The sequence below is a fragment of the Zootoca vivipara genome, chromosome 6, assembly GCF_963506605.1.
Source record: "Zootoca vivipara chromosome 6, rZooViv1.1, whole genome shotgun sequence".
NCBI lineage: Eukaryota > Metazoa > Chordata > Lepidosauria > Squamata > Lacertidae > Zootoca > Zootoca vivipara.
Genome location: NC_083281.1, coordinates 28,158,615 through 28,173,182, shown reverse-complemented (window position 1 = coordinate 28,173,182; position 14,568 = coordinate 28,158,615). Strand labels below are relative to the sequence as shown.

The 14,568-nt window shown below is 45.0% G+C and overlaps 1 protein-coding gene across 1 annotated transcript in view; it reads left to right on the top strand.

Moving 5' to 3' along the window:
- The window catches only part of LOC118086745 (IgGFc-binding protein-like), a 30,929-nt gene extending 17,358 nt beyond the window's left edge, over positions 1-13,571 (top strand). The window contains exons 12-21 of the mRNA XM_060276448.1: positions 431-1,070; positions 1,354-1,958; positions 2,365-2,932; positions 3,804-4,390; positions 5,015-5,588; positions 6,008-6,207; positions 6,809-6,950; positions 7,518-7,786; positions 9,767-10,050; positions 13,562-13,571. Of these exons, the coding sequence (XP_060132431.1) occupies positions 431-1,070; positions 1,354-1,958; positions 2,365-2,932; positions 3,804-4,390; positions 5,015-5,588; positions 6,008-6,207; positions 6,809-6,950; positions 7,518-7,786; positions 9,767-10,050; positions 13,562-13,571 (3,879 nt within the window). The remainder of the gene's footprint in view (positions 1-430; positions 1,071-1,353; positions 1,959-2,364; positions 2,933-3,803; positions 4,391-5,014; positions 5,589-6,007; positions 6,208-6,808; positions 6,951-7,517; positions 7,787-9,766; positions 10,051-13,561) is intronic.
- The last annotated feature ends 997 nt before the right edge of the window (positions 13,572-14,568 follow it).

Genomic DNA, 14,568 nt, shown 5'->3' with positions numbered 1-14,568 from the left:
TTGGTGAAAATTTTTGGGGCCCTGCCATCTTGACTTATGAGACATCTTTACATATAAGCCACCAGCAGATTTGTACCTGACATGGCTAGGGAAACAGAAGAAACCAAAGGATCAGTGCAGCTTCTAAAGGTTCCTTCCATCATCTTCATTCAAAATGTCACCCTCTCATAACCAAACAAAGAGGAAAACCTGCTCATGGATCTCAGGAACAAACTTGTCCAATTTGGTTCAAATCCATGCAATTTTTTAAGGTTCATGGCATTCAGATGGTGTCCAATTGTATCCAAAAATAGCCAAAACTTGTAGCCCAATTGATGCAGAAGGAGGCTTAGCTTAGGTTAGTTTAGCTTAGCTTAGTTTAGCTTCGCTTAGCTTCACTTGAGCAAATTGTGATTTTACTCTCTTGGGTCTTTCTTCCTCTGTAATACAGGTCAATGGTATCCGGGCACACTTGCCCATTTATCTGAAGGATGGGAACTTGCAAGTTTTGCAGGTTGGCACCTCTGTCATGATTTCCACTGACTTCCAGATGCAAGTATCTTACGACTGCAATCACCATCTCCGCGTCACCATCAGCAGTGCTTATCAGGAGGCTGTTGGTGGCCTATGTGGGAATTATAATGAGAATCCCAGCGATGATTTCGAAACCCCTGCAGGCACCACAGCCCCCTCCGTCCCAGCCTTTGGTGAAAGCTGGGTGGTGACGACTGATGGCAGCCTTTGCTGGCATGATTGCAATGGGCCTTGTAAGGCTTGTGAATCCGATCAGGCCAAGAAGTACGAGTCAGAGGCCTACTGTGGTCTGCTAACCAAGGTTTCCAACGGCCCCTTTGCTTCTTGCCATGCCAAGGTGCCCCCCACAATCTACTTTACGGACTGTGTGTTTGACGTCTGCTCCACCAAAGGCAACAAACAGTCCTTGTGTGATATCCTGGCAGCCTATGCCAATGCCTGCCAGAACGAGGGTGCCCAGATTGGTGACTGGAGAAGGGACTCTGGCTGCTGTGAGTATGCAAAGCGAGGCAAGGAAGGGGATGAAGGGGGCCTTGTTTCAGATGGGGGTCTTAAAGGTGAACGGTCTCCTAAATAACAAGCCACAGTTCCCCGGATTCTCTGGGGGAAACCATAATTCTTAAAGTGGTCTAAAAGTGCTATGAATGCATAGCGGGGATGTGATCCAATATGAATACACAGTAGTGCACTCTGTGTAGAAACTGCGTGGCAGGGCAGAAGACCAGGCTCTCATTCTCAAGATTTGTATTCAGAATCCACCTGCTGTGTTAGTCTATGTTACCAGTATGGTCAGCATAACATCCCCACTGCGACCCACCCAACCCCTTCTCTTCCCCACAGATCTGGAGTGTCCTCCGAACAGCCAGTACCAAATCTGCGGAACAGCCTGCCCAGCCACCTGCATGGATGACCAAGCTCAAGGGCCAAAGCTCTGCCCAGCTGTGTGCGTCGAAGGCTGCCAGTGCCTTGAGGGTTTTGTGCAGAGCCAAGGATCCTGCATCCCCAAGAGCAGCTGCGGTTGTGTGTATGAAGGGCACCCCTATGCCCCCAATGAGGCTTTCTGGGCGGATGACATGTGCCGGAAGCGTTGTGTGTGCAACCCGGCCAGGAGGGTGGTGGAGTGTTCAGATAGTGCTTGCAAACCAATAGAACGGTGCCAAGTGGTCAAAGGCGTGCGGGGATGCTATCCAACTGGGAACAGCACTTGCTCTGCATCTGGGGATCCCCACTACTGGACCTTTGACAAAAAAAGATTTGATTTCCAAGGGCCCTGTGCCTACGTGCTTGCTGAGGTTTTCAACAGACCCCAGGAACTGGAAGGGTTCAGCGTCTATGTTCAAAATGAACACCGGGGGAATGCTGCTGTGACCTGGACCCGGAGTATTCAAGTCAACATCTATGATGTTGAGATTATAGTCAGCAGGCAACATCCCGGCAAAGTCTTGGTAAGTCTAGCTAACATTGGGATATCGTTATGATAATTAGTCCCCTCTGGTGCCATTTGCAGGGGACTGTTGCATTGTCACCCCTGTCCGCTGGCTGAGAGCCAACAAAAACTAATTCTGACCACATCCTCCTCCCTATTAAGTTGTGGAAGGACTACACTAGGGCATATACCAGTGGGAATTGGCTTCCAAACCAGCACTCAAGGGGGATGCAAATTGGGGGCTGGGGCTGGGTGTGCGACCTGCAGAAAGGTCAAAGGTGTCAGATAGAGAGACTTGCGCAGCCATACTAGACCCCTGGACTTGAGTTTGCAGCACCTCCTGTTGAGATTATGGGGGTGGGAAACAAGAGCCCCAAATATCCTTTTCACTTTTTCAACAGCAGCATCTTCTCCTGTCTTCATAGGTCGACGGCTTGCTCACCTTCCTTCCCTATAGTGCAGCTGGAGGAAGAATCAAGTTATATAGGAAGGCCCAGGATGCTGTGATTGACACTGACATTGGCCTTGTGGTGACCTGTAACTGGAACGGCGAGGTATCAGTCACGGTGCCCAACACCTATGCCAACACCCTGCGTGGCCTGTGTGGAAACTTCAATGGGAACCCTGCAGATGATGGCCTTGTGCCTGGGAGCATCCTCACTCCCGATAGGCCAGTATTTGGCGGCAGCGGATTTGAGAGCATTGACCCCAAATGCAAGGAGATAGCGGACCCCAAATGCCCAGGGATGGAAGAATTAGCAGCCCAGCAGCGTGCAGCAGGCCAGGAATGTGGGCTTATTCTGGCCAAGGATGGGCCCTTCCGGGAATGCCACGGCCAGGTTGACGAAGAGGGCGCCTTCCAAGATTGTATTTATGACTTTTGTTTCACCAAGGGACGCTATGCCTTCACGTGCGCAGCCATCGCTAGCTATGCCACAAACTGCCAAGCTGTTGGGGTCACCATATACCCCTGGAGGTCTGCAACCTTCTGCCGTGAGTGTTCCATTGCTTGAAGCAGTTCCTCCTGGGAAGGGCAAGTTCATTTCCATCAGGGTCTAGGGGCAGATAATGAGAGGAAGGAACAGTGCAGATAAAAGAACAGTTAAGAAATAGAGGAGAGGGAAGGAGAGAAGAAAGAGGTAACTCTCCAAGCCCACCAGACAGACATTAATCATCTCCCTTCTGTTTCCCTTTTAACAAAGAAATCCCTTTCAAATTGTTTATAAAAACGCACACAGAGAAACACACATTTAGTCAAATACAGTATATGTCTTGCCCAGGCTACAGGGCTTTAGGCAGATCCAGGCAATAATCCTTCAAAGTTTCAAAAGTTCATAGTCCAATTCAAAATACAGTGTGGTCTGTGCTGGAAAAGGGTGACAGGAAGAAGATTCCATTTTCTATTGTTCCCCCTCCTGCCACAAAAGTTGAGAGAATATGATATCATACCATCCCCTGTTTGTGACTCTCTACCGGTAGCAACCATGCACCTGTGATGTGGCTGCACATCGAACCTCTCTCAACAGTGATGGCAGGAGTGGTAGGGAGCCCAACAGTAGGTGGAGCCAGAAACAATGAGAAACCGAGACAACAAATTCTAGTTTTTCTCCCCATCCTCCTCCTTCCAGGATTATACGGGGCCAACACAAAGTCTTAGGGGAAGGAAGCTGGCAGCTATTGCGGCCCATTGCCCTGGCTGGAAGTAACAAGGCACTCTGGTGGGGATGGGTAAAGCCAGGCCGAGTTTGGTGGGGCAGGTCCACATTGTCCCGCATGGACCAGCCTCTACTGCTTTGTAGATGCAAGATTTGCACCAGGCTACTAAAGCATAACATTGGCTAACCTCTCCGTTTTGCACTTGCAGCCCCACCCTGTCCGTTAAACAGTCACTATGAACATTGTGCCAAGGCCTGTGACCAGACCTGCAGCAGCCTGCATGTCCCGCCTCAATGCCCAGAGAAGTGTGAGGAGGACTGTGTGTGCAATGAGGGCTTTGTCAGGAGCGCTGACACTTGCGTCCCTATGTCTGAGTGCGGATGCTTCTACAAGGGACGCTACTATCCAGCCTTGGAATATTTCTATCCAACTTGCGAGGAACGTTGCAGGTGCGAGGCCGGTGGAAACGTGGTGTGTCATACCGCTCCCTGCACCCCCAATGAAGAATGCAAAACAGTGGAAGGGTACCGCAAGTGCTACCCAGTTGGAAACGCCACCTGCTCGGTTGTTGGTGACCTCTATCTGTCCTTTGATGGTGGGATCATTAACTTCCAGGGCACCTGCACCTACTTCTTAACCAAGCTGCAGAAGCCGAACGAGAGCTTGAAACCCCTAGCTGTTATTGTCAAGAATGAGCCTTGGGGTAATGGGAAGATCACACTTCCCACGATGGTCTCTGTGGAGGTCCTTGGCGTTCAGCTTACGCTGCTGAGGAACAAATGGGGAGTAGTGCTGGTGAGTCTCTTAATGTTGCTAAGTGGACAAGCTTGGTGGGCGGATGTTCATCTCCTCTTCACTCTGTATCCAGGATCATCCTGAGATATTTGCCTGTGGGTTAGGAGATTGTTTTGGAAACAACTTGCTCATCACCCATCTTTTAGGGCCAAAGTAGAAGCAGTAGTTTTCACACACATAAGTGCTTTGTGAATGGTTCTAAGAAGTCAATTGCAGGCTCGGTAGCCTAATCCAAGTTTGTACACTGCTGGGTGAGTGTGTGTGGTAGGGAGGCCTTACACATCATCATCATCACCCCCGCCCACTGCTAAACTTCCAAATCTGAATCACCCTCCCTGTGTTTGCTCCTTGCATTGAAAAAGAGATCCCATTTGAGTGAATGGAAGCTTACCTTCCCCAGCCCAACAAAATTGCAGCTGCAGATGACCTAATCTAGTTTGGGAGCATGACAGAGGGCAAAAAGGTTAAAAACCCTACCCCTCTCGCCAAGGTCCATTCCATATGAGCTTGAAATTTATTTCTAAATAGCCAGCTGCTGATTGTGTGAATGGCATCTTGGCTAGATTGGCCCTTATTCTGTATAGCACACCCTACTCAGCAGGCCAAACCCCTTTATTTCTTCAGGTGGATGGAGTATCGCAACACCTCCCTGTGAATCTTTTTTCTGGGCATCTCAGAATCTTTCAGCATGGGGTCAGTATCACAATAGTCTCCACCTTTGGCTTTGCACTGACCTATGATCAGTTTTCCCACGTGAGGCTCACTATTCCCAGCATCTACCAGGACTACGTAGGCGGCTTGTGTGGGAACTACAATGGAGACAAGAGTGATGATCTCCAGCTCCCTGATGGCACCGTGGTCACTGATGTGAATAAATTTGCTGCTGCCTGGAAAATTCCAGTTGTGGGCGTATCATGCACAGATGGGTGTGTTGCAGAGGGCTGCGCAGTCTGTGAGGAGGAGAAGAAAGAAGCTTTCAAACAGCCCAGCTCCTGTGGGCTCCTCACTGCATCCAATGGTCCATTCAGTGCGTGCCATGCCATAGTGAAGCCCGAGCCATATCTGGACAACTGCATCAATGACCTGTGTGTAGGAGGTGGTGACCAACAGATCCTGTGCCACAGCCTCCAGAGCTACATGAAAGCCTGCCAGGAGGCCAGGGTCCCTATTGAGCCTTGGAGAAGTGCAACCTTCTGCCGTGAGTACCAAGAGAACCTTGATTCTGCTTTCCTTTTTCCCCAGTGGTGATTGCTACCCATTGAGACAAGCAGGGAGGAAGGCAGGGAGACTAGCAGAAAGATGTGCCAGAGGAAATGACAGGCAGAGCCACTGCCGACTTGTTGTAAGCGAGAAGGTGGTCAGGCAAAGACTTCTTAGGGGCCGACTGAGGTTGTTGGACCAGCGTCCCATCATCTCTAATGGATCAACCTCCATTGCTTCCTTCCACGTCTTCAAGATGGAAATCTCCTTGGTCCTGTGACCTGGTCTTTTTGTTGCCTAGCATTGCTCTGGCCAGTATCACATATGCCCATTCAAAGCAGGCAGGTTTAATTCTGCTGCGTCTGCTATATGAGGCACCCTCCCCATTAACCCTCCTCTATGTCCTTTTTCTTGCAGCCCTGACTTGCCCTGCCAACAGTTATTATACCACTTGTTCCAACATCTGTGAAACCAACTGTGCTGGACTGACTGACCACATTCGATGCCCGGAATACTGTGTCGAGGGCTGCCAGTGTGATGCTGGCTTCTTCTTTGATGGCCTCAAATGCATCTCCTTGGAAGAGTGTGGTTGCTTTGAGCGTGGCAGATATTTCCCGGTATGTGGAGAGGGGGGCTGTGGTGGTGATGGGGACAGTATTGGATTGCCTATACACAACCTTTTTTGTCAGGCATCTCTGGTTAAACTATGGAATTCACTCCCACAAGAGGCAGTGATGGCCACTAATTTGAATGGTTTTTTTTAAAAAATATTAAATTTTATTAATTTCAACCACCGACATACACATAACTCAACAAATGTACATACATACATACAAACACACAAATATACAAATTACTTACAAAAACATTAACACATACATTCCACTGTGTGAAAGAGGATTTGAGGATTAGTCACATTTCTGGAGCAGAAAGCTACCCATGGCTATTAGTCATGATGGCTAGCTTCTATCTCTGCTGCTGGAGCAAGAATCTTGTTGTACTCAGATCTGGCTTGCAGTTTTCCTATAGGGCTTCTTGTTGGCCACTGTGAGAACAGAATTCTGGTCTCGATGCCCAGTGGCCAGATGAAGCCCGGCTCGTCTAATGTTTTTAATGGTGGTTTCCTTTACTATGGAAATCTTTCTTTTTCCAAGTGGTCCTAGGCTGTGTTCTCTGACCCTTTCCCCCTGTATGCCATTGTTATCTCTTAATTCCTAGCCTAATGAACCTGTGGTGTTCAATGACTGTAAGGAGAAATGCATCTGCACTGCAGCTGGAGGGTTCAGTTGTGAGGCCATCACTTGCCAAGGAGAAGAAACTTGCGAGGTGATGAATGGCATCATGCAATGCTATGGGAAAGGTAACTTTTCATCATTACTTGTTTTTGTGAATGGGAGGTATAAACACCGTTGGATTCTCTATATTTTCTTGGGTTCCTAATTGATAGGGCATTATAGAGTCAGCCCTCCATTGGTACCATTGGGAACTTCCTTTAAATTTAAAAAAAGCACTTTTCAAGGTTGTTCAGTTCCCAGCAACTCCAGGTCAACCGTGAAATGTCCATTGCCTGAAATCTTGGAACGCCACTGCCAGTGAGCATAGACAACATAAAGCTAGATGGACCAATGGCTCTGACTATTGCAGTTTCCAATGTTTCTAAGTAGGGAGTCACAGTTCACAGTGCCACAATAAAAGATTATTGACAAAATTGAAAAGGTTTCAAAGTGAGCAACAAAGATTATAAAGGGTTTTATGAAGAAAGTCTTAAAGAACTGGTTATGTTGAGCGTAGTAAAGAGAAGACTGAGGAGGAAGCAGAACTCTTAAACTACTACCGGTAGTTCCAAATCTTCCACATAGAAAAGGGCAATGTCTTGGTTTTGTCCTGCTCCAGAAAGCTTAGGCTTTTGAAATTTCATACACTTCAGGTCGTATATCTTCAAACTTATATTCCCAAGAGTACCACTGCTCCCTGATGCCCGGAGCTCAACTATCCACCTTTGATGGCCTTTCTGGAAAAGTCCCTGCTCCTGGCACCTTTCAACTGACTTCCCTTTGTGACATCAAGTCAGATTATTGGTTCCGTGTGATTGTGGAGGTTTCGTCATGTCCACCCAATGGAGTAGTCACTGCCAACTTGCTCTATTTCTTCTACAAGGGTCTATTTATTACTGTGAATAGACAGAAGGAGGCCTGGGTAAGTAGAAAGCTGAAAAAGAAAAAGAAAAGTTTTACTTATGTATTAAATATTTATTTATACAATATTTATTTTTATAGAGAGTCGGTGTGGTGCTGCAGGGGTTAAAAGTGTGCCAGTAGGACTTGGGAGACTATAGTTCAAATCCCCCACTTTGCCATGACTTTGGGTCAGTCACTGTATTATAATCATCACCACCACAACCACTTTAGTTGTATGCTGCTTTTCCTCTCTCTCTCTCTCTCTCTCTCTCTCTCTCTCTCTCTCTCTCTCTCTCACACACACACACACACACACACACACACACACACACAGACAATTATGTTGTGGCTTATGAGAACACAACATCATAAAATCAACAATTGCGAGAATAATTTCATATTAACAGCCATAATAAAGAAGCAACATAAAGTTAATGTAATGGCAAAAAACAACAACCCCTCACCAACATTTTTGTAGTATCAATGTTGCAACATTACTTCTCCTAGCAGTGGCAAAAATGACAAGGATGTTTGAGCAGTTTCACCTTTGTCCTGGATGTTTTAGCCTAGGCTTGCCATACGTCTGGAAAATTCCGGTCATGTCAGCAAATTGGACACCTAAAATGGTGTCCAGGGGGAATTTTTGAATTTTAAGAGATGTCAGGAATTTCCTGGATGTATGGCAACCCGGGTTTTGTTTTGTTTTCTGTCTGCTCCCCCCCCCAAAAAAAACAATCTCTTGAATTGAAATGCTCCACATCTTTTAGGAAAGGAATTCTGAGCAGGCTGAGCAGGGAGGTTTCTCTCTCTCTCTGTGTGTGTGCATTAAGCATTCTCTCTCTCTCTCTCTCTCTCTCTCTCTCTCTCTCTCTCTCTCTCTCTCTCTCTCTCTCTCTCTCTAGCTCAGCATGAGACTCTTAATCTCAGGGTTGTGGGTTTGAGTCCCATGCGTTGGGCGAAAGTTTCCTGCATTGCAGGGAGTTGGACGAGATTACCCTAAGGGTCCCTTCCAACTCTGCAAATCTAAATCTAAAATCTCTCCCTCCCTTGTGAAGGAGCCCATAACAGGCCAGCTTTTCAGAATTGAAATATGCCACCCAGGGCCTAGCCAGAAAGAGGAAGCTTCCTTTAAAAAAAAAAAAAAAGTTCAACAACTACAGTGGTTTCCTAAAAAAAGAAATTTTACTTTTTTGAAATATGGCTAGCCTATTTTAGCCACTACTACTATTTTGGCTACAATTATCCAAGGATAAAATCAGTCTGATCAAATGCCTAGGCTCCAGCTTCCCCAAGGAATCACTGCCCCTTTGGCATCTCATGATGTTAGTCACATTCACTCTTTTGCAGCAGCTTCTTACAAGGCTCCCAAAAATACGGGGTGGGGTAGCTAACCTATGTGAATAAAATGAGGGGTGGTGGTGAAGAATCATGTACAACACCATACGGTTCTTGAAGAAAAGGTAGGATATAAATGTAATCAAACATGGGGCCCTTAACAGAGCTGTTCTAGGTGCCCTTGGAAAATGAAAGATGCTGTCCCAGGGCCCTCCTTGTCTGAGTTTCCACTTGGGCATTCCCTTGATCTGAACTGGAATTTCAATCACAATGTGGGTAAGAAACAAAAACAAAACATGGCTGCCACCACAAAAATCATGGTATTCATGGGGACCAGTGGCATTCGCCTAACCACTGCATGTAGTGGCGCAGGGTCTAGCCCCCAAGGCTGCTCTCAGTCATCAACAAATCAGTATACTCTGCAGGAATGAGGAACTTATGACCCTTCAGATGTTAATGGACTCCAGCTCCCATCATCCCAAAACCATGGCCAATGATCAAAGATAATGGGAGTTGTAGTCCCATGTACCCCATCCCCAGTCTTCCAGATTAAACCAGTTAAACCTTATAGCTCTAGTTTGATGCCAAGCACTTGGAAGAGAACCCTGTTTCACTGTATGCTTTTCTTTTCTCTGTCCCTGTTTAACTGTTTTGTGTCTTTCAGGTGAATGGGCTGCCAGTTCAGATCCCATCCAAAATCACAGAGTCAATAATATTTAATCTGGATGGTGAAGTCATCACCCTGAGTTCACCTCAAGTTCAAGTAAAACTGAACCTAGCTGGAGGGGTGCAGGTGACTGCTAGTCCAGATTTGAAAGGACAAGTATGTGGGGCGTGTGGAAACTTCAACAATGATCAGACGGATGACCTAATTGGTCCAAATGAAGTGAAAGTAACTGATGTTCCTGGGTTGCTGACATCTTGGACAGCCAGAGATTTCACCCCCTGGTAAGTTAGCTTTTGAATGCTCCTCCTTGTGGATGAGTGAATGGAGGCCATCAAAAAGAGCTACACTGACAATTGCAAAAGCATGTTGGTGATATGGTGCCCCATAAGAGGTTCCAAATCTCTCTCCCTCTCCCCCTCCCCCTCCCTCTCTCTCTCCTCCCCCCCTCTCACACTTCACCACTACCACCAAGATGATCCAATTCAAAAGGTTGGCTGTAACATAGCAATCCAGATTTTTTGCTGCCACCACCAAGGCTTGGCAGCTTTCTACTTGGCTCCACCACTGGTGGGGAAGGCAGTAGCAGGCCCTTCAGTCGAGTAAGGAATGTGTTGGATTGCTATCTAAACCAGAAAACCACAAATCCAACGAAATTAGAGTGGTTTAAAAATTGATCTGACAGACTATTTTATTAAAACTGGATGAGATCCAACCAACTGGATCTTCAGAAATGCTCTGGAATTATGCAGTCCCTTGCAAGTGATGGGATTCGAATATATATGTGGAGTTCCCAACTGGTATGATTTACCCATTCATTTCAGTGGAAGCAACTCTTCTCTGTTCTCATGGGTATGGGTAGGTAGTATTGCCCCTTCTATTGACATGAATGGGAAAACCTGTATGAAATGAAGAGCACACCAGGCGAGGCAAGCCATATGGGCTTCTTTCATAAATGTTCTGTGCTTTTCTGTCAGCAAACTTAGTAATAGACACACACACACACACACACACACACACACACACACACACACACACCAACATTCATCCCTAACAAGCCCCCACAAGGCAGTTAACAAGAAGAAACAGATATACAATAACAAAGTTAAAATACAACATTCATTATTAAGAACAGCAGAGAAAATTAAATTGGATGATTTTGAAGGGTGTTCAAAAATTCTCCTTAAATAACCACAAAATGACTTACAAAAGGGAAAATAAAACACTGTGAAGAACCACTGTGATATGGCTTCTTAGTTAGTATCTTATCAAATTGTGTCATGGTTGGATTTCTCAAGCACTTGAATCAACTCCTTTTGTTTTTTTTAAAATGAATTTATTGAAGATTTTCCAACACACACATACAGAAATACAAAACATACAGACACACACACTTACCCATTACAAAAATTACAAGAAAAAAAATACAAAAATACAAAAAAGAAAAAAAATGCAAGAAAAAAAAGCAAAAAGCACAAAAACAAATATAAAACAAAAAATTATCAAGAAACAATATCTCTAAGTCTTAATCAACACCTTTTGGACTCCCTCTACCTCCCCCCCCCCCTTGGGTCCCTAATTGAATATTATTTAGACAGTATTCATTGTACTTATGCCAATTTTACATATTATTTTCTCAAATCTCTATTCTTATTTCTAACCCCAAATCCTATACTTCTAAGTCCCTTTCTACATTCTATAACTTTTCCCTTCTGTCTATAATTTTTATTAACAACCAATCATCATTCTAATATTAATTCTTAAATCATAAATTGTTACAAACCATTATAACATTGCTCCCCCTCCCCCCCCTGGTCCAGATATTCCAGAAGATTGTAGCGAAAGTCCATATAGCATACCAGTGTCAGGCCATTTCAATCATCCCTCTCTAACCACATTTAAAATCTATTAACCCACTCCCACCCTTTCCCACAGGTTCCACCAAATCCTTTCCTCCCACTTCTGCCATTTCCCACCTGTACTTTTCTGTCTACCTTCCCAGGGGGCACCCTACCCTCCCTCTCTCACTAGGAGGACAGGAGCCCTCTCTGGCTCATCTTTGAGGAGATTTTGAGTCCAGTCCTTTTTCTGTTCCACATCTCCCACTTGTGGAACATACTGCCATTCTTCTTCTTCTTCCTCTTCCTGTTGTGTCAATTCTTCTTGTATCATTAAATTGTTCAGTGTTGGTGCTTTCTTTATATCCTCCACCTCCAGTCTTTCCACTTCTGTATTAATTCTTCTTTCCGTGCTGCTTTCTCTGTTCACCTCTGTTGATTGTTCTTTATGGTCCAGCGACGAAGCGCATTCCCGCAATAAATTGGTGTAAACATTCAGTCCTTTTTTTATGTCACGCAGCTCTGCGAATATTCTTTGCCAAAATTGTTCTTTTCCAGCTGCTGGGTCTGAAGCCATCTTGCCTGTGCTATTCCCATGGGAAACCCACCAGCCCCACTGCAGGAAATGGCGGAGGGGTTATTCCGAAACATTGTACTCCATTTTTGCCCGATCTGGTTAATTTGTCCTCAGTCCAATCACTTGTAAAAAGTTTGTAATTTCCAAACCTCAAAGTCAATCGCCGAAGCCTCCGGATCCCTGGACCCGGCTTCAAAGGGCTCAAAGTCCAATTGTTAATAAATTAGTTGCTTCCTTCTCTTCCTGACAGGGGATCTGTTTACTGTGTAAACAGTAATTAGGAGAGGTCACAATTAGGAGAGGTCGACCTCCTTTTTTAACCTCATCCGTGGCCAAATCTTTCAAATTTTTTAACTCTTCTTATAATCTTTTACTCACGGTTTCCAAATTAATGTCCTTTGTTACGAAAGAATCCGCTGCGTTCTGCCGCCGGCACGAAGCTTCGCTGCTGCGAGGGTAACGATGGAGCTTAAGATGGCCCCCGCGACTACCACCCCGCTCTTCCCGGGGCTCTGAATCAACTCCTTTTGTGTGTGTCGCCCAATATACATATTGCAAATTATTTTACTGTGCAACATGTTCCAATTATTCATCAATGTGCAAAACAAGGTTTTAGGCAACCAGGCTTGAGGTGGGCTTGGGCCAAGTTCCTCTAGCAGACCTCTCTGACAGGAGCAGTTGGGTCCAGCCACCCTTTTGATTTGGAGAAGGGAAGTAACTCAGTTGTAGAGCATCTCCTTTGCATGCAGAAGGTTTCATGTTCAATTCCTAATGCCTTCAGGCAGGACTGGGGAAAACTCCTATCTGAACCTCTATTGTCACTCATGGTAGATACAATTGAGCTAGATGGACCAATGGTCTGACTCAGAATAATGCAGCTTCCTATGTTCTCATGATGCCACAGAGAAACACTATAATCATGTGTGTTTTTAAATTAAAATGTAGGTAGATCCAGGCACATGGGAGTGCTCAGAATCCCTGGCCAAAAGAAAGAAAGAAAGAAAGAAAGAAAGAAAGAAAGAAAGAAAGAAAGAAAGAAAGAAAAGAAAAGAACACCAAGGGAGCACAGGGTTCCCCCTGCTGCCTTGAATGGGAGCAAACTCAGCAATTATTACATTAGGAGCTTTACTGAATTTACTAAAGTAGAGGCTTGTTTGGTCTAGCAATGCCATCAGGTGGGACTTGGGGGTGGAAGTCTATGGCTCCACTCAGTACGGTGAACTGGAGGGATCCCAAACAGAAAATGTGACATTTTGAAGGACCTAAAAAAGAGATGTCCCATAAGACCATTGAGTCCCAAATTGCCCGACTGCACCACTGGTTCAGTCCATTTTATGTTCTAACGGCTACTTTCTCTCGCTTTCTCTTTTCCCTTCTCAGTGTGGCGTGAGAGAAGATTCACTTGGTAAACTGAAAGTTCCAGACTGAAGCTATTGAATTGTCCTAAGGGGAAACTGGTGTTTGGGTGATTGGTGAAATGATGAATTTAATCCTAGAATTTGGGTAATCCTTGGCAAAATCTCGTTAGAATCACTTTGTTCAGTAAATCTATTTCTTCAGATCTTTTAATTAAAGGTATGTGAGAGAGAACAGATTATGCCTAATAAAGTCATCTGGCTTAATTTTGTCTTAATCTCTCTTGAGTCTAAATATGTAACAATGACTCAACTTTTAGAAAAGGGATGGGTACATGGGGGGGGGGGGGACGTTTCCCTCAGCACCGTTCCTGGGAAAGTTGTGAAAGAAGGCTAGGCATAGCTTTCTGTATTTTGATCCCCTCACTGAAAGTTAAAAAATACTCCTCAGGTTGCTATTAATTAATTAATAGCAATTTAATTAATTAACAATTTAAATTTAATTAATTAACAATTTAAAATTCAGAATTAAAAACAGTTAAAACAGATCACCATCACAGGAATATGGTGAGTCCTGAAAGCACACATCTCTTGTCTCAAAGGCTCGATTCAATTTATGTTTTTATTTAAACATTGCATTATCAGGGGGCCTTACGATAAACACAGTCAACTGTACAATAAAATAAAACAGCAAACATGTGAATAGATTGAAGCAGCTGGTCCCCTAAACCAACACAAAGAGTTTTAAGGCACAGGCAAGAATAAGTTAAAAGTGTTTGGAAAATGGAACCAGGCCAGCCTCTCTGAGGAGAATGTTTCAGTCAGGACACTGCCGTTGAACAGGCCCTTCAATACACCATCCATGACAGTCTCCTCAGGTAGATCAGCAGTCAAACTAACTGAGGAATGAGATGAGTTTTCCAGAACAGGGCAGTGGATTGTGCCATGAATAGTTCAATTCACGTACTGCATGTATTAGCTGAAATATACCCGCAATGGTTGAAGGTAGCTTGCTTTCTGATACAAAGGGCA